Raw genomic sequence first — 19,855 nt, 5'->3', positions numbered from 1 at the left:
TATGAGTTGGTCAATATGAGGTAATGGAAATGAATCCTTAAGACATACTTTGTTCAAATCTGTGAAATCCATGCACATCCGCCATTTCTCATTTTTCTTTTTGACCATAACTACGTTGGAGACCCACTTGGGGTACTTCAACTCCCTGATGGAATTGTTTTCTAACAGTTTTTCCACCTCCCTGCAGACTGCATCGTTGATAACGAGGTTGAATGTACGCCTGACTTGTCTCACTGGGGGTGGAATGGGTCAACGTTTAATTTGTGCGTGGCGATTTCCTTTGGGATACCCTGCATATCTGCATGGCGAAAAGCAAACAAATATGCGTTACCTATTAAGAATTGCGGAATTTACCTGGTTCTCGAAGTTTGCAGCCAATATAAGCCTTCTTGCTATGACCGTTGAGATCCAATTGAATGGGGTCGAGGTCTTCTATGGTTGATCCAACGGCTTCGACCGTGTCGGGATCCTTAATGACGTCCTCTATCTCATCTTGCTCCGACCTCGACCTTGTTGATTGTTATGCCTCTTTTTCTTTGTTTTTTCTGTTGGGTGGTCATGTTGTCTAAGGCAATGCGGTAGCATTCCTGGGATGTGCGATGTTCCCCATGTATGTTGAATATCCCCCATAGTGTTGGGAATTTAATCACTTGGTATAGGTTGGAGGGTACGACTCTCATGGGATGTATCCATGATCGGCCCACTATGGCATTGTACGCGGTGGCCTGGTCCATGATATGGAATGTTGTCTCTACGGTTAAGCTGCCGGCCAAGACGGAGAGTGTAATTTCCCTAGATGTTCTCTCAATTGTATTATTAAAACCGGTTAGTGTAATGCAGCGCGACACTATCTTATCCTCGAGCCTTATTTGGGTAACGACTCGGGGATGGATAATGCATGCACCGCTTCCATCGTCCACTATGATGCGTTTGACATTGGTATCTAAAATACATAAAGTAATAACAAGGGCATCATTATAAGAGAAAGTCAAATCATCGGCATCTGACTCGTCGAAGATGATACTCTTTTCGAGTCCGTAATACCGTTCGCGGGTGATCAACCGTTTGAGTTTGTGAGTGGTGGTGAACTTCACGCCGTTGATAGAGGCATCGTCGTTGCTGCCCATGATCATGTTTATTGTACGAGCTGGTGATGGCAGCTTTGGCGGGCCATGATGTTCACGTCCTCTGGCGAAGTTGGTCCTCCCCTTGTCGCTTAACAGTTCTTTGAGAAGCCCTTGTCGTAACATGTTTACGACTTTCTGATGTTCGGGTTTGATATTATCTTTGGCGGCCACTTCACTTTCGGTCCGAGTTTCTCTAGAGCGTAGACTATCTCTGTAGGTGACACACAAAAATTGTGAGTAGATAATAATAGAGGTATACCTCTTTCGTTCCGATGAGTTCCTGTCCTTGTCCTAGATGGGCCTTCTTCGTAGTGGAGGGAGGGTGTAGCGGATGTCCTGATATATGGTTGATGTCGCTCCCTATTAGGTCACGGAACTGGATGATCTGTTCTGGTGTTGTTTCTTCGATCTTCTCTCGATTCAGCTTGTACTGAGGTTAGTCGGTGAGTTGGCATGTTGAGGTCGTCCTCATCTGCTCTGACTTCGGCACAATAAGCATTGTGGATTTCGTCCCAAGTGGTTGGAGGATACTTCATCAATCGGCTCAACGGTTTTCTAGTTACTGTTGAACCATCTCTGCTCAACCCGTTCTAAAAGGCTACGATCGACATCCCTTCGGATACGTTTGACAGAGTCATGCTTACTCGGTTAAACCGGGCGAGGAAGGCCCTTAGTCTCTTGCCCAAGGATTTCCAGATAGCAAATATGTCATTTACTCTCACCTCGGCTTTCTTGGCTCCGGCATGGGCGGTTACGAACTTATCGGCCATTTCTTTGAAAGTTTCTATGGAGTGAGATGGTAGCTACGAATACCATGTTAATGCCCATCCTGTGAGGGTTTCGCAAAACTTATTCAGCAGAATGGAGGACATCTTGTTCCTTGGCAAAGGTCGTTGCCTTTCACGGCGGTGACGTAATGAGTCACATGATATTCAGGATTGGTGATTACGTTGTATATCCTGAGGTAGGGCGGCATTTTGAAGGTCTTCGGTATGGCATGTGGGGCTGCATCATTATTGTACGACTGCTCTATGAACCTACCGGCGTCCCTTTTCGGCAGCTGCTTAGGAGCGCCAGGTTTCTTGTCAACCCGTTCTTGATGTTCTTTCATATGATCTTGGAGCGCCTTGTTTTCATTATCCATTTCTTCCATCCTTTTTAGAATGGCAGCGAGGGCATTGTCACCTGCACTATCAACGATATTGTGTGTAAAACCTGTCTTTGGAGGGATAGGTTGGTTTCACTACTCGTCTGTTGGTTGTATCGCGCAAGCCCTTGCGGTTTCTTCAGTCACACTTGGGACGGGTTTGTTGAGGACGCCTGCTAGCGTGTCGGTTAGCCATGCCTCGAGGAGTTTTTTCACAGCTGGGATTGTCCCTTCTTCTGTAGACGTGGAGGTCCCTTTTCTGCTTGGTTTTGTTATGCTGCAGTGTGGCGGTGGTGACCTCTCTCGCCTAGGGGACACGTTGGGAGTCGTGTCCTCGCCTATTGTTTCACAGCTTTCGTTGATGACGTTCATCAGGTGGTTGGGAAGCCACTTGTTGTTCTAGTCCTTTCTTCTTGGTTACCTGCCATGTAGGGTTTTGTACACACAAAGAAAGGAGATCTCGGAATTTTTTTGACGTTAGTGTCTTGCGTTAATTGTAGATCTAGAGGAAACTAAAAATTTAACTAAGAAATCCTCAGAGACGGCGCCAAATTGTTTGACCCAAAAATATAGATCTTAGTTCAAATAATTAGATTTATGTAAATAAGGGATAATCTTAGCTAATAATAATATCCTTAGATGAGGTTCTTAAAGAAGCAATAAATATCACGCAAGTGTGGTCAGTTAGTAACAGTGATGTGTAGTAAACATTCCACAAATCATAAATAATAACTTTGCATTTAATAACAATGAATAGCAATAAGTGGTATTTAAGTAAATAGAGGGAATGAGTCACTCAAGAAAAGACGGAATAAGTGGATGTTCTTCCTTACAATGATGAATGATAGACAATCCCTTGAATATTTGAGTTATTCTCGAATCTAGTGGGAAAGTATGGACAAGAATCAATGTTTGTATCTTAGCAAGTGAGAGTCGAATCTTTAAGTCAAAGTGTATTCTTTACAAATGAATATCACATATCCTCTATCATTGTCTTTTTTTTCCTATTTAAATAGGACATATTCCTAAGAAACTCTAATAGTACAAGTGCAGAGAATATCCACTAGAATATTCTCTTTAATATCCTATCTTGAAAACTAGTCGTTACAACTACGTCTACGATACTCGACCTGGACTTCGACCCTTGTTGACACCTCGACTACGGCTCTCGTTGACTCTTCGACCACAGATTTCGCTGCTCCTTGGGCCATTTCGACAAACGACGACTTGGGAACTCCTCCCTTAGTACTATCTTGGCTCAAATATTTTAAAGTTAGATTTTGACTCATACAATAAGCACTGTTTCACTGGTATAAACTCCAAACCTAAGTCCTTCAGCTTTTGGTTTGAGAATTTATATGGTTTTGCTCTTGTCTTCGTCTCATCCAAGCACCTGATTGTTTCACAAGTAAAACATTAACATCTAAGTGTCGTTAAACAAAGAGAAGCATCCCTTCGTTTGGTTGTTCTAAAATGGGATTACGAAGTATAAATAATGCTGTTACGTTATCACAACAATGACATTGTGACACTAATAAGAATAATATATGATTGAAATAAGAACAGGTGCAAGTATGTAAAAGCAGGCATGTATCTGCATCCACGGATTTTACTTGACCCCCTCTCTATATATGGCTACAAATTTATTCTCAGATCGCATCTACTGCCACAAAAGTGTAGTAAATACAGTGGTGTTTTGCTTCCTTTTAATTTAAAATCTAGATATATCGTCTCTTCATCGAATTTATTAAAAGAGAAGACAATCTCGCTATTGTTTTCAATAGATTCTATTTCGAATCCTTTTAAATCTATTTCTGTTTTCAATAAATCCTTTTGTCCGAAAGTCAATGGCTTGCAAATGTTGCTAAGTCTTTTTTCTTCTTTTTTAAGGGAAAACTCTTAAAAGTTATTAATTTTGTTGAAACTCTTCACTTACAAAGGTTTAGAACGTAACCAATAAACATGCATTACCAGTCAAAATTAGGCAACCATAATTCAGTGACATTCACTGAACTATAATTGATAGTGGTTTACATTAATATTCCCAATGATTTAAATTACATTCACTATAAAGTCACGAGTATTTTAATTATGTGACAAAGTGACGTATCATTAATTCATTCAAATAACTCAGTATTTACTGAAAACTCAAATCATAATCAAACGGCATTCTACGACGATTCTCTACAGATCGAATTTTGCATGATCCCATGACAGAATTAATAATCAAAATTGGCTAATTCATAGGGTCCAAAAAACAAAATTCAAGAAGGCAAATGCAGAAGCATAAATGCCTACAAGGAATTATCAAAATCTGGTTGTTTAACAATCAAAAATGTTCCGACCATATCTTCGAAAACAAGCTAAACGATCGAGAAAGATAAATCCATATGTTTACTACAAATACTAATTCAATGCTGGTCATACTCCGTGAGACTTCACATATTCCTGAACAATGTGGAGTCCTTCTGTTTCCTCTCCAAAATCCTAGAAAAGCAATTTATAAGTAAATTAAACGTTGAGATAGTGATACACAAATTTACTCTCAATAATATTAGGTTTATCTCATTCTTTACCTTTACGACAACACAACCGCACCCAACAACCTTCCTTGCTTTGCCTTCTGAATCAATCTTGCATAGCTGCAAAATGAAGAACGAAAGACAAATTAGTTGCAGCATTTAGCTCTCAAAACTCAAACTGACTTCTGGGTTGATTAATCGTTGAAATAGGAAAGGCAGCAACTGCTTTTGTTTATACTTTCATCAGAACCAATAGTGTTTTACTTACACCAGCCCATTCGCCAAGTGTCTTGGCACTAGGAACTGTGATCAGGTTAACATTGTGATCAGCACATAGCGCTTTGACCAATTTCACATAGTCTGGTTGGTCGCAGTCCTCTGCCAATACACAAAGTTGGGCAGCATGCTTCTCAATAACCTTTGCACCCTCATGAAGACCTTTAGCTAACCCACCATGAGCCCGTGATTTCCTGAGGACGAGTTGCAACGCCGTCATGATATCCATGGGCTCACCAAGAGCGGGAGCTGGAGCTGGGGTCTCAGCAACAACAGCCTCTTCACTACATTACATTAAATCAACAAATAAACAAAATGACATGGAAATGAGAAGAAAACCATTTAAATCAAGAGCTTCTAAATAATAAGAAAATGTCATCAAGTAAAAATTGCTGGAAAGATGAATACAAGACAATCGAAATGATAAAACATGAAAAGATGGGAGGGGGGCTTATTTACCTAAAGCAACAAAACCAAAAAAGAAAGCTACATGTTTATTAAAAAGAGAACTGATATGGCTTGTTCATGTTAACAAAATGCAAGTTACCAAATTTAGGAGAGAACCAAGAAAAGGTAAGTTTTCAATAAACATTCACCAAAATATGGATCATAGAAACATGTGCATTCCAGGTACAACACTTTTCATGTCAGTTCACATCAGTTAATGCTGCTAAATCTATAATACTATTACTACTCACCCAGACATTTTCTCTTCTTGGATCTTATTTCAAGATATAAACCAAATCTGCCAAAAACAAACAAAAATAAAGTCAGAAAATGAAATTATGTCAACAAAAAGGCTGGAAAACTACCAACCTTAAAATTAAGCATAATTTAGTTAAACATGAATAGAATTGTGTGGGAACCAACAGAACTTCTCCCTTCAAAACCCATTCTTAGTAATGACATGAATTACTTAGGATTCATTTCGTTCACTGACTAGTTATGCAGCATTGCTAAAGGAGATTGATAGTACCATTATAGTTACTCGATCTTGTATACCATATAACAGAACACAAAATACCTATTTTAAGCTATAAATTATGTACTGGTTTTGGTTATACCGAAATGAAGATACCAACCAAACAGAGGACAATAATGCCAAATGAGTACCGGGATTATTTTTCCCTAATCTCTCCAACCAAACGAACCCCTAAAGATTGGTTTTTTCACACACACACACATAGATAGATATGCAAAACATAAAACTTTAATTGCACAATATACAAGAGACTGTATAGATTCAATTTGTTTAATACAATACGAACACTTATATAAAATGGATAAAGAGATTAATAAGTAAAGATTGAGATAGAGAGAGATAGAATACCTCCGATGAGAGCGATTTTGAGAGCAGCGTCGCGCAGTAAAGGAAATAGAGATGCTGAGAAGCTTGCGCTCTTATATTCTAGGCTTTAGAAAAAACTAAAACCCTACACAATTTTACTCTATTATACTCGAGTCGTGGTCTCTAAGCCCAAAATCATCTTTCTGGACCACGGCCCATATTGTCTACCCATTTAGCAGCTCACCCCCTATTTCTCTGTAGAAATAAGGTATTGTTACACAAATAGCCTGTCAGATTCAATCTTTACTTTTTCAAGCCGGTATACATATATTATACATTGAATATATATAATTATGTATATATTATACATGAATTGTATATATATTATATACCCGCCGGCTATTTATAGTTTGAGAGATTAGGTGAGCGGCTATTTGAATTAATTTTACTAGAAAATAATACCATGTAGCCACTTTAAAGGGATGCTATTTAGGAATAAGCAGTCCTAAATTATTCTGAAGTTAAGATTTTTAGTTTAAAATTTTAAGAACAAAATAAATACTGGCTAATCTCTAAATAACATCCTGAAAATGACTATCTGTGAACTTTTCCCTATTTCACTTTGCAATTTTGCATACAGTCCAATTCTATGTTGAATGCATAGTTGGTCATATTCAGATTTAAAATGAGTTGAGTCAATCAAATGTACTTGTAGATAATAAAATTGCGTCAAGAAAATAAAATCAAGACCGAAAAATATTGCAACAATCGTAGTATTTGATGTCGAGTAATTTGAATGTATAATCTCTATGATTTCTCTTATTCTACTTTTCCAATATAAATTCAATGGCCTTTGAGCTTGATCTTGAACCTATATTTGCTGTCACGAACGATGATCTTGAATTCAACTAGCACGAACTTTGATTTGAACTCGTACTCCTTGAATCTTGATTTGTTCTTTGTTCTTGATCTTGAACTTGATTGCTTGAAACTTGTGGAGGAATTTGCAGCGTTTGATCCGCGAGCTCTTTCTTACTTCTTGTTATAACTTCTGGTGTCTTCTCTGAGTTATGAAGACCCCTATTTGTAGTTGTGGGAGGGAAGAGTTATTATAAGAAAAAATTATTTCCGACCAATCAAATTGAAGTGTGACAAGACCGCATTTGATTGGCCAGAACATGTCACTTGCACACGTAGCGCGGTTTCGTTGGCACTTTAATTTGACTTGGCATGCCTTGTCATTTTGACACGTGACACGATCATATTGGCTCTTCCGTTTGACTTGGCGGGCCACGTCGTTTGGCACGTGGCACCAAACTGAGCCTCTAGGAAGATGACATCTTGGGCTTAATGAAGTGGACTCATCACTTTAGCCCAATGGATTAAGACTTATTTATTTAATCCATATATGTTGGACTTATATAACTAATATAATTATATTAACCCAATAAATTTATTTGGACTAATATATTTAAAACATAGTCCGTATTATTTTATTGATTTAAATTCGATGAAATTTAAATGCTTATACTACTAATTTGTTATGTTATTTTTGGGAATTTTACACGATGTCGCAATTTGGAAGCACTAAAAACATTTTGCATACACTTGAAAGTAATAATCAAACTTAATAATACGTTTCATTTTTAGCAATTTAAGCCAATTAATGTATCTCTTGATTTTAGTTTCCAATTTCGATAAAACTTATCCCTTATAGGATGTGTTTGGTATGAAGGAAAATGTTTTCTATGGAAATTGAATGGTTTTATCACTTATTTTTCCTTGTTTGGTTGGTGAGAGTGAAAAATATTTTCCGAAAAATATTTACATGTGCTACTCTCCTCATCCCCCCCCCCCAAATACCCCCCAACGTCTTCATGACTCTATTTTCTTCAAGAATTTAATGATTCTTCTAAAAATTCATACAAATTCAAAAAACTAATGTGTTGCTTTACTTTTTTACACAAAAAATAATATTAAAATTTGTGCTCCATAACTAAAAGAAAATACTCTTTTTTTGGTTGAAAAGAAAGTACTCTTTCTATAACATGAAAATAAAGTATTTTTTTGTCGAAATGAAAGAAAATACTTTTTCTACATCATGAAAAGAAAATACTTATTTTGTTGAAATGAAAAATTTTCTACATCATGAGAAGATATACTCTTTTTGTTGAAATGAAATAAAATATTTTTTACTACATAAAGTACTTTTTTTGTTATAATAAAAAAATACTTTTTTTGTATATCATGAAAAGAAAATACTCATTTGTTGAATTGAAAAAAGTACTATATCTATAACATAAAAAGAAAGTACTATTACTAATATTTCTATTTAGGGTGGGGATGAGGGTGGGAAGGTTGAAAAAGAGTTTTGGAAAACGTTTTCCCTTCTCTTGACAGGGAAAACATTTTCCTCCAATTGGAGGAAAAATGAGTTCGTGAGAAAAATGTTTTCCAAAATATTTAAGTCAACCAAACATGGAAAAATTGAAAAATATTTTTTCTTCGTACCAAACACTCCCATAATCATCCTACTTTTCTCAATCCCTTCAATTCATCTTTCTTTGAACACAAAACACTCGATTGATTTACAGTTAAAAGAAATTCGACATCTAAGATTTTGTGTTTGAGTTTTGAAGTGAGAAATCTATTATTAAAGTGATTCTTGATGGGGTCCATCTCATTCAATAGCCAAAGTAATAGGCATGTGCCTAAGGAAAATTTATTTGGTTTGGTAGCCAACTTTGTTGAATTTCTTTGGTTTGGTAGCTAGCTTTGTTGAATTTCTTTGGTTTGGTAGCCAACTTTGTTGAATTTTCAACATTGAAGAAAAAGAAGGAAAAATGTGTGCAAATTATCAAATATAGTAGGCTTTAGAGAGTAAGGCTTCAGCTATAAAAGGAGAGCTTCAACTCTCATTTCTACACACCAACAAAGAGAGAAAGAAAGAGTGAGGTTTCACAGACAAGGTATAAGAAAATAGTTTGTGAGAAAAATAGAAAGTGAGCGATATTGTAGTGAGGTGAGAATAACAAAAGAGGGTTATTTCTTTTGAGTTTTGTAGTGGTCTTTGGAGTATTTGACTCAGACCTACAAAGTGTAAAATTCCTTGCTATAGTGATATCAGTTGCTCGTCTCGGGGCTGTGATTTTTTCCCTTATTCAAAAGGGTTTTTCACGTAAAAATCTTGGTGTCGTAGTCACTCTTTTATTGTTGTTAATTACTGTATCTCGGTACTATGTTATTATTCCGCTTTTATTGCTGTAAATATTATTTCTGTATGGGGTTTATTCCCAACAACTGATATTAGAGCACATGTGTTGCTCGTTCATAGAGATACTATTCATTGTCGGTAGTACTATACTCGGTGAAAAATAAAAATGTCTGGAATAAAGTACGAGGTAGCAAGATTTAACGGAGATAAATATTTCTCAACATGGCAAAGAAGGATGAGAGATCTGCTCATCCAACAAGGATTACACAAGGTACTAGATGCTGATGCCAAAAAGCCTAATACCATGAAAGCTGAGGATTTGGCTGACTTGGATGAAAGAGCTGCTAGTGTAATCAGGTTGCACTTATCAGATGATGTGGTAAATAACATCATTGATGAAGACATCACATGTGGCATTTGGACAAGGTTGAAAAACTTATACATGTCCAAAACGCTGACAAATAAATTGTACCTGAAGAAGCAGCTATACACACATGAGTGAATGTATGAATTTTTTATCACATTTAAATGTGTTTAACGGACTAATCACACAGCTCGCCAATCTCGGAGTAAAAATTGAGGAAGAAGATAAAGCCATCTTGTTGTTGAACTCATTGCCATCTTCACACGATAATTTGGCAACAACCATCCTGCACGGTAAGACTACCATTGAGTTGAAAGATGTCACATCGGCTCTTCTACTCAATGAGAAAATGAGAAAGAAGCCTGAAAATCAAGGACATGCTCTCATCACAGAAGGTAGAGGCAGGAGTTATCAAAGGAGTTCGAGCAACTATGGTAGATCTGGAGCTCGTGGGAAGTCTAAGAAACAATCCAAATCAAGAGCCAGAAATTACTACAATTGTGATCAAGCAGGTCACTTCAAAAGAGATTGCCCAAATCTAAGGAAGGGTAAAGGTGAAAGAAGTGAACACAACCACCATGGTGCAAAACAATGATAATGTTGTCTTCTTTATAAATGAGGATGAGGAATGCATGCACTTGTCAGGTCCATAGTCGGAATGGGTGGTTGATACATCAGCATCTTACCATGCCACACCGGTAAGAGATTTTTTTTAGATATGTAGCAGGTGACTTCGGCACTGTGAGAATGGGTAACACAAGTTACTCAAAGATTGCGGGGATCGGTGACATTTGTATCAAGACAAATGTTGGATGCACATTGGTTCTAAAGGACGTGCGGGATGTACCTGATTTGCGGATGAACTTGATCTCGGGAATTACTTTAGACCGAGATGGATACGAGAACTATTTTGCAAATTAAAAAGTGGAGACTCACCAAGGGATCATTGGTGATTGCAAAAGGGAGTTGCTCATGGCACGTTGACAAATGCAGAAATATGCCAAGGTTAATTGAACACGGCACACGATGAGATTTTTGCAGATTTGTGGCACAAATGAATAGGTCATATGAGCGAGAAGGGATTGCAGATTCTTGCCAAGAAATCACTCATTTCTTATGTCAAAAGTACAATGGTAAAACCTTGTGACTACTGTTTATTTGGTAAGCAACATAGAGTCTCATTTCAGACATCATTTGAAAGAAAATTGAATATACTTGATTTGGCATATTCTGATGTTTATGGTCTAATGGAAATTGAATCAATGGTCGGTAACAAATTTTTTGTTACTTTTATTGATGATACTTCACGAAAAATATGGGTTTATATTTTGAAAACCAAAGATCAGGTATTTCAAGTTTTCTAGAAGTTTCATGCTATGGTGGAAAGGGAGACAAGCCAAAAGCTAAAGCGTCTCCGAAGTGACAATGAAGGTGAGTACACTTCAAGGGAATTTGAAGAGTATTGTTCAATCCATGGGATCAGACATGAAAAGACAGTTCCTAAAAACCCACAGCACAATGGCGTAGCCGAAAGGATGAACCGCACAATTGTGGAGAAGGTGAGAAGCATGCTCAGAATGGCTAAACTGCCTAAGTCATTCTGGGGTGAAGCAGTTCAGACAACATGTTACCTGATCAATAGGAGTCCATCAGTTCCATTGGCGTTTGACATCCCAAAGAGAGTTTGGACCAACAAGGAGGTGTCCTACTCGCATCTGGAGGTGTTGGGTTGCAGAGCTTTTGCACATGTACCAAAGGAGTAGAGAACAAAGCTGGATGATAAATTTGTTACATGCATATTCATCGGATATGGAGATGAAGAGTTCGGGTACAGATTGTGGGATCTTATAAAAAAGAAGGTCATTAGAAGCAGAGATGTAATCTTCCGAGAAAGTGAAGTTGGAGCTGTAGATAATCAATCAGAGAAGACAAAGAATGGTATAACACCTAACCTTGTTACCATTCCTTCTTCTTCTAACTATCCCACAAGTGCAGAAAGTATGACAGACGAGGTTGCCGAGTAGGGGGAGCAACTTGGTGAGGTTATTAAGCAGGGGGAACAACTTGATGATGATGTCGAGCAAGTGGAGTACCCCGCTCAGGAAGAAGAACAACCTCAACCTCTGAGGAGATCAGAGAGGCCAAGGGTAGAGTCATGTAAGTATCCTTCCACAGAGTATGTCCTCATCAGTGATGAAGGGGAGCCAGAAAGTCTTAGGGAGGTGTTGTCTCATCCAGAAAAGGACCAGTGGATGAAAGCCATGCAAGAGGAGATGGAATCTCTACAGACAAATGGCACGTACAAGCTGGTTGAACTTCCAAAGGAGAAAAGACCACTCAAATGCAAGTGGGTCTTTAAACTCTGGAAATGGCAAGTTGATCAGATACAAAGCTCGATTGGTGGTTAAAGGCTTCGAACAGAAAAAAGGTATTGATTTTGACGAAAGTTTCTCACATGTTATCAAAATGACTTATATTAGAACAATCTTGAGCATCTTGAGCTTAGCAGCTAGCCTAGATCTTGAAGTGGAGCAGTTGGACATGAAAATTGCATTTCTTCACTGAGACTTGGAAGAAGAGATCTATATGGAGCAACTAGAAGGATTTAAAGTAGCTGGAAAGAAACACATGGTGTGCAAATTGAATAAGAGTCTTTATGGATTAAAGCAGACACCAAGGCAGTGGTACAAGAAGTTTGAATCATTCATAAAAAGTCAAACTTACACAAAGACATATTCTGATCCATGTGTATACTTCAAAAGATTTTGTGACAACAACTTTATTATTTTGTTGTTGTATGTGGATGACATGTTAATTGTAGGAAAAAACAAGGGGATGATCACAAGGTTGAATGGAGATTTGTCCAAGTCATTTAATATGAAAGACTTGGGCCCAACACAACAAATTCTAGGTATAAAGATAGTGTGAGAGTGAACAAACAGAAAGTTGTGGATGTCTTAGGAGAAGTACATTGAGCGTATACTGGAACGCTTCAACATGAAGAATGCTAAGCCAGTTAGCACACCTCTTGCTAGTCATCTAAAGTTGAGCAAGAAGATGAACAGTGGAGGAGAAATAGAACATGGCTAGAGTTCCTTATTCTTCAACAGTCGAAAGCTTGATGTATGCAATGGTATGCACCAGACCTGATATTGCTCATGCAGTTGGTGTTGTTAGCAAATTCCTTGAAAATCCTGGAAAAGAACACCGGGAAGCAGTCAAGTAGATACTCAGGTACCTGAGAGGTACCACGGGAGATTGTTTGAGCTTTGGAGGATCTGATCCAATCTTGAAGGGTTATACAAATGCTGATATCACAGGTGACATTGATAACAGAAAATCCACTACTGGATATTTGTTTACATTTTTAGGGGGAGCTATATCATGGCAATCGATGTAATGACCCAACCGATCATTTTAACTTTTAGAACCCCGTTCCACTAAATAAAACTCTCCGTATATACTTTTACTAATTTATGACTTGCAAGGATGATTGGTTCAGGATTTGAAAGTGTTCGGGTTGAAATCAGAACACTTAGTTCTTTAATTTGGCTTTAAAAGATCAAGTTTGACTTTGGTCAACATTTTAAGAAAACGACCCAGGAATCGGGATTTGACGGTTACAATAGGTTCGTATGATAATTTTGGACTTGGGCGTATGTTCGAATCGGGTTTTGGGCACCCTGGGAGCGTCTCAGCGCTTAATAATGAAAATCAACTATTTAAAGGTTTAAGGTTCTTTAAATTTGGTTCGGAGTAGGTTTTGGAGTTAATGAGGTCCGTTTGGAATTCCGAGCCTCGGAATAGCTTCGTATGGTGATTTAAGACTTGCACGCAAAAGTTGGTGTCAATCTGAGTAGTTTAAGTATGTTTCGACGCGTTCGGAGTAAGTTTGAAGAATTTGAAATTTCTAAGTTAAATCAATTTGGTTTGAGGTATGATTCTTAGTTTTGATGTTGTTTTACATGTTCCGAGGGTTCGAGCGAGTCCGTTTTATAATTTTAAACTTGTCGGTATATTCGAGCGGGGGCCCGGGGTTAACCAGACGAGGATCAGACTAATTTTGAACTTGGGAGAAAAGCTGAAGCCTTCTGCTTCTGGTACGATCGCACCTGCGCAAGGGAAGCCGCATGTGCGAGCCGCAGGTGCGCGGAAGAGACTGCAGAAGTGGACTGGGCGTAGATGCGATGGTACAAGCCGCAGAAGCGGGGTGCAGATGCGACGTACAAGTAGCAGAAGCGGACTCGCAGATGCGAGCCGCTGACCGCAGAAGCGAACGAGGCCGGCTTAGGGGGAAGCCGCATCTCCGATGCCTTTTATGCATATGCGGAGCCGCTTCGCCGCAAAAGCGGCTTGCAAGCCGCAGATGCGAAAGGGATGTTTGGCAGAATGTAATAAAATCGGAGCTCAGCCATTTTAGCCCGTAATTCCTCCATTTTTGGGCAATTTTGGAGCTTTTTGAGAGGAGATTTCAACTAGCAACTTGAAGGTAAGTTAATTCTACACACTTTGAGTTAAATACATAGATTATGGGTAGATGATAACATGTAAATCGTGAAAATCAAGGGTTTAGATGAAAAACCTAGATTTTTATAAAAATGAGATTTCCACCAAGAAAATGGTTATGGAATTGGATGAAAATTGTATATTTGAGTTCTTGAGATTATGGGTAATGTTTTTCTCCGAAAATTTCTGGAATTCGGACACGTGAGCCCTGGGTGAATTTTAAGAATTTTACCATTTTGGGTTGGGTAATTTATATAATAGTCTAATTTCGAATTATTGAGCATGTATTGATTATTTTATGCTATAACTTTTGGATAGTTTCAGATTTTTCGGCATCGAATTGAGATTTTTACGCGACATTGTAATCGGAAAGTGGGATTTGAGACAAGGTAAGTCTCTTGTCTAACCTTGTAAGAGCGAATTTACCCCATATGTGGTTTTAATTAATAATTGTTGTTAATTGTGGGGGTTACGTACGCACGAGGTTATGAGAGTCCGTGCGTAGCTACTAATTATGCTATGTCCGGTAGTTTATATGTCCGGGTAGTTTAGTACTCAAATCATGAATAACTTGTGATAATTACATCTTTTATTTAATTAAATTACTGGAATTATATTGTGAATTGTTAGAAAAAATAGTAAAAGACTGAAGTTTCGTATACTTAAATTTTTGTACAAAATATTTGACTATTAATAGAAATTATACATCCTTATATATTAGCCATATAATAATGACTTCTCATTCGAGAGGTTCATAAGAAAATGTCCTCCTTTCTTATGGAGCGGACCAAACGCCTCGGCAGTATAGATGCATCTATGGATCGTGTCGCATGTCCCTCGGCAGTGTACACGGCACTCTGGATCGGGCCGTACGACCTCGACAAAAATCGTGCCTAATAATAATAATTACACGATACTTTGACATTTTATTGCAGCTTGTGAAGCTAATGGATAAATTAGAAATTATTGAAATTGAAAAATTAATTATTTCTGCTTGTTAAGGAAATTAGTGTTGTTCATATAAATCATGTTTAATTAAATGTCTTTATTTTTAAAATTTATTGACCCATAGTGAGTGTCAAAGTCGACCTCTCGCCACAACTTCTTCGAGATTAGGCTTGATACTTACTGGGTACACGTTGTTTACGTACTCATGCTACGCTTGCTGAACTTTTTGTGCAGGACCTGAGACATGTGCTATAGGAGGACCTACCAACGTGTACCCACGTTACCCAGGGGCTTAGTGGTGAGCTGCCTTTCTGAGCCGTTCTGCAGCAACTAGTACCTCTTCTTGTATTTGTATTCTATCTATTTTATTTTAGACAATATCTAGAAATTTTTGTATAATCTACTAGATGCTCATACACTTGTGACACCAGGTCTTGGCACACACACTAGTAAAATTTTGGACTTAATTATTTTTCTTGGTTTCAATTTATTAGATCTTTCATATTATTCTTAATTCTTGCAAGTAAGAAGAGTTTAATTAATCGGATAATTTTTAAAGAAATAACTATATGTTTAAATCATTAGTTGGCTTGCCTAGCTGAGATGTTGGGCGCCATCACGATCTATAGGAAATTGGGTCGTGACAGTCGAAGTTGCAGAAGTGTGTCGCACTCTCTACAACTGAAGCGGAGTATATTGCCGCTACTGAAGTTGGCAAGGAGATGATATGGTTGAAACGGTTCCTTCAAGAGCTTGGATTGCATTAGAAGGAGTATGTCGTCTATTGTGACAGTCAAAGTGCAATACACCTTAGCAAGAACTCCATGTACCATGCAAGGACCAAACATATCGACGTGGGATATCATTGGATTCGAGAAATGGTAGAGAATGAATCTCTAAAAATGTTGAAGATTTCTACAAGTGAGAATCCTGCAGATATGCTGACCAGGGTGGTACCAAGAGACAAGTTCGAGCTATGCAAAGAACTTGTCGGCATGCACTCAAACTAGAAGACAATACTACCACCTCTAGATGAATGAGACTGGAGGGGGAGATTGATGGGGTCCATCTCATTCAATAGCCAAAGTAATAGGCATGTGCCTAAGGAAAATTATTTGATTTGGTAGCCAATTTTGTTGAATTTCTTTGGTTTGATAGCCAGCTTTGTTGAATTTCTTTGGTTTGGTAGCCAACTTTGTTGAATTGTCAACATTGAAGAAAAAGAAGGAAAAATGTGTGCAAATTATCAAATATAGTAGGCTTTAGAGAGTAAGGCTTCGGTTATAAAAGGAGAGCTTCAACTCTCATTTCTACACACCAACAAAGAGAGAAAGAAAGAGTGAGGTTTCACAGACAAGGTATAAAAAAATAGTCTGTGAGAAAAATAGAGAGTGAGCGATATTGTAGTGATGTGAGAATATCAAAAGAGGGTTATTTCTTTTGAGTGTTGTGGTGGTCTTTGGAGTATTTGACTCGGACCTACAAAGTGTAAAATTCTTTGCTATAGTGATATCAGTTGCTCGTCTCAGGGCCGTGGTTTTTTCCCTTATTCAAAAGGGTTTTCCACGTAAAAATCTTGGCGTCATAGTCACTCTTTTATTCTTGTTAATTACCGTATCTCGGTGCTACGTTATTATTCCGCTTTTATTACTGTGAATATTATTTCTAAAGGAGGTTTATTCCCAACAATTCTATTAGGTATGGAAGCCAAATTGGAGAAAAAAAAGATTTGGTTCCACCATTGTCAAGTTGAAGCTTCAAATTGAATTTCAATCAAACTCAAAATCTTTGTGTTAAAAATCAATTGAGTGTTGCTCGAGCTTATTGGAAATAGCTTGGAGAAGTGGATTTGAAGTTTGAGTGCATTTAAAACTAATTCGAATTGATTTTGATATAAGAAAAATACGAAGCTGAAATTTGTGAAGAACTTTGAAGTTCTCAAGCGTTATAGCTTCCAAATCAATTTGTAATCTCGAATTAGATTTTGTGAAAAAACCGAGAGAGAAGATAAGAAGAAAGAAAATATCTTTAAAATCCCTAATTTTGTAGGTTTTGTTGAAGGTGGTATATATTATGTGAAGATTTTGTTGCTATATTTTGAAAGTGAAATAGTACCGTATTTTTTTATTTTATTTTTTTTTTATTTTTTATTTTTTTTTTGTAATTAGGGGTCTTATTAGGTATATCTATGTAAATCTTCCTTTTTTTCAAAATGTCCAAAAGTTGTTTGGGTGAAAATAATTCAGCGAAGAGTAAGTTATAGTCCAAACGCCTCTAACCAAACAAAACCATAGAACTGCAAAACAAACTAAAATCATAAATAAAATTTCTTGCACCAACTAACAAAGTATGTGTTGAAAGTTATTTAATTCTCTGACGTATGATTTAGTCTAATCTGATCATTTTCACTATCGTCCAGTTCGAATGTTGACTCCTGATGTAGTAATTTTTTTATTTTTAGATTATGAGGATGCTTAATTTATTATTGTCATTTATTTGCATGAGAATTTAACTCCAAATATTGTTTTATATGGGGTCTAAATGGATGGGAGTGGTTATTGAGGAGTCACATTGTGGAGCCTGACTAGTTTGGAATTAGAACGTTAGTTGTTACTTGTGTGTAATTTATCTCCAAGCTGGAGAAAATTTTAGGGTTCTGATATCATCTGCAGGGAGCAATTAACAATGGAAGTTAGATTAGGACTTCTCTAATGATATATTGATGGCACATGTGGTTCTTTGTAATTCTATTAGAAAGAACCATTTTCAGCACTTTTTGAGTGACTGTTTCTTCATCTTTCTTGTTTTAGTATCATTTAAAAAGTCACGTTGTCACTCTCTTTGGGGAAAGGGAATTCCAAAACCACTTTAAATTCAAATAATCGTCAAATCTTTGATTGGTTACTTAAGCTAGAAATCCTATCAAATGTAAATGTTCAAAACCTCAAACCTTTGAATCGATTCCAACTTTCATGAGAAACTGAGGCAGCCAATATTTGAGTTCGGTGCAGATAGGGATGGCAAACGGTGCGGGCGGGTTTTATCTTAACCCGCAAAATTTTAATCCGCCTCGCTTATCTCTTTTAAACCGACCCCGCACCCGCGCAACATTTTTCTTTTCCTTTTCAGAACGTCTTTTTTTTTAAAATTTTTTTTTTTTGCTTATCAATTCTAAGCATGCATAAGCTAAACAATAATCATTTCAATTTAGAATCAAGCATTCAAAGTGAGTATTGAGCATCATAATTTAACTATGATACTGTCAATCTCATTTTATTTCAGGTGAGAAAAATAAGGGCTAACATGAGAAATTCCTCAGTCAAACTTTAGTTTTTCTATCCTTAAATGGTAAATAACCAATCTTTTCACCGATTAAATTATAAAAAGACATAATTTTATAAAGAAAAAAAAAATACTAGTATACAATAGCAACAGATGAAGCATGTAGTAGGGCAAAAAGATAATATTTCCAGATCATTGAGTACAATCAAAATTTTAAGCTAAAAGTTCCCCACTGGGATGCTATCCACATCCCAATCTTCAATTCAAGATCTGACACTTGAAATACCAATTCTATAAACTTTCAGAACCTGTGCAGAAGGGAGATACTAACAATAAATTACAAAAGCTATTTACTAAAATTTCAACTTGTCAGAAAAAATTAAGGAATTTTTACCTTCCTATACACTATTTGAAACTTTATTACCCTCCCTACTTAAGTTTCAATTTAATTACATAAGCATATACAATTTACCAATTATATACATTTTAGGAATTAAATGAGTATCCCTTTATATTAGAAATTGAATAAGGAATCAATTATTTCTCATCCTTATTCTCTCTCCCTCCTGCGCTATCTCTCTCTCCGTCTCTCTCTGTCTCTCAATCTCTCATTCTCTGTTCTTTCCCCAATTTTTCTTCCTCTTATGTTCTCTATTTTTTATCCTTTCATGTTGTATATATTTTTAATGAAATTCATCAATGAATTTCAATCGTTTTACTATAGAGTTTTAACTTAGCAATTTCCTTTCATGTTGCACAATTGGCGTTCAAATTGAAATTGTCAATTAGTAAATTTTGAAGATGTTTGACTCTCCACCATTGACGGCCATTAAAAAACTTTGAAGCTTTGAATTCGAATTTGGGTTTTCAAAAACCATTATTTGTTTGTACTGAGTGTTATTGCAAATAATTGAGAATATTGTTTGGAGTTTATATCTCAATTTTGAGGTTGTTTGGTGAAGATTAGACTTGATTTTGGCTGAATTTCATATTGAAACTCGAAGAAGGAGAAGAATAACACATCACATACCATATATTTACGAAATTGTAGTAAAGTTATAGTATAATTGTATGTAAATTGTATTTAGTGGTAATATATTTTTTATTATTTAAATATTGTATAAAAGTTGAAAAATAGTTGTATAGTGTATGAATCGTTGTATAAAATTTGTATTTAAGTT

General features: G+C 36.8%; 1 protein-coding gene across 1 annotated transcript; it reads right to left on the bottom strand.

Moving 5' to 3' along the window:
• Nucleotides 1–4,537: 4,537 nt before the first annotated feature.
• Nucleotides 4,538–6,498, bottom strand: LOC107807187 (small ribosomal subunit protein eS12). Its single transcript, XM_016631521.2, has 5 exons — nt 6,403–6,498; nt 5,771–5,817; nt 5,065–5,356; nt 4,851–4,916; nt 4,538–4,761 (listed from the first exon to the last, which is right to left on the bottom strand). The coding sequence occupies exons 2-5, from the start codon at nt 5,776–5,778 to the stop codon at nt 4,696–4,698; spliced, it is 432 nt and encodes a 143-aa protein (XP_016487007.1). The 5' UTR covers nt 5,779–5,817; nt 6,403–6,498; the 3' UTR covers nt 4,538–4,695.
• Between the last annotated feature and the right edge of the window lie 13,357 nt (nt 6,499–19,855).

This window comes from Nicotiana tabacum, chromosome 15 (genome assembly GCF_000715075.1).
Source record: "Nicotiana tabacum cultivar K326 chromosome 15, ASM71507v2, whole genome shotgun sequence".
Taxonomy (NCBI): Eukaryota; Viridiplantae; Streptophyta; class Magnoliopsida; order Solanales; family Solanaceae; genus Nicotiana; species Nicotiana tabacum.
This window is presented reverse-complemented; position numbering and strand designations above follow the sequence as displayed.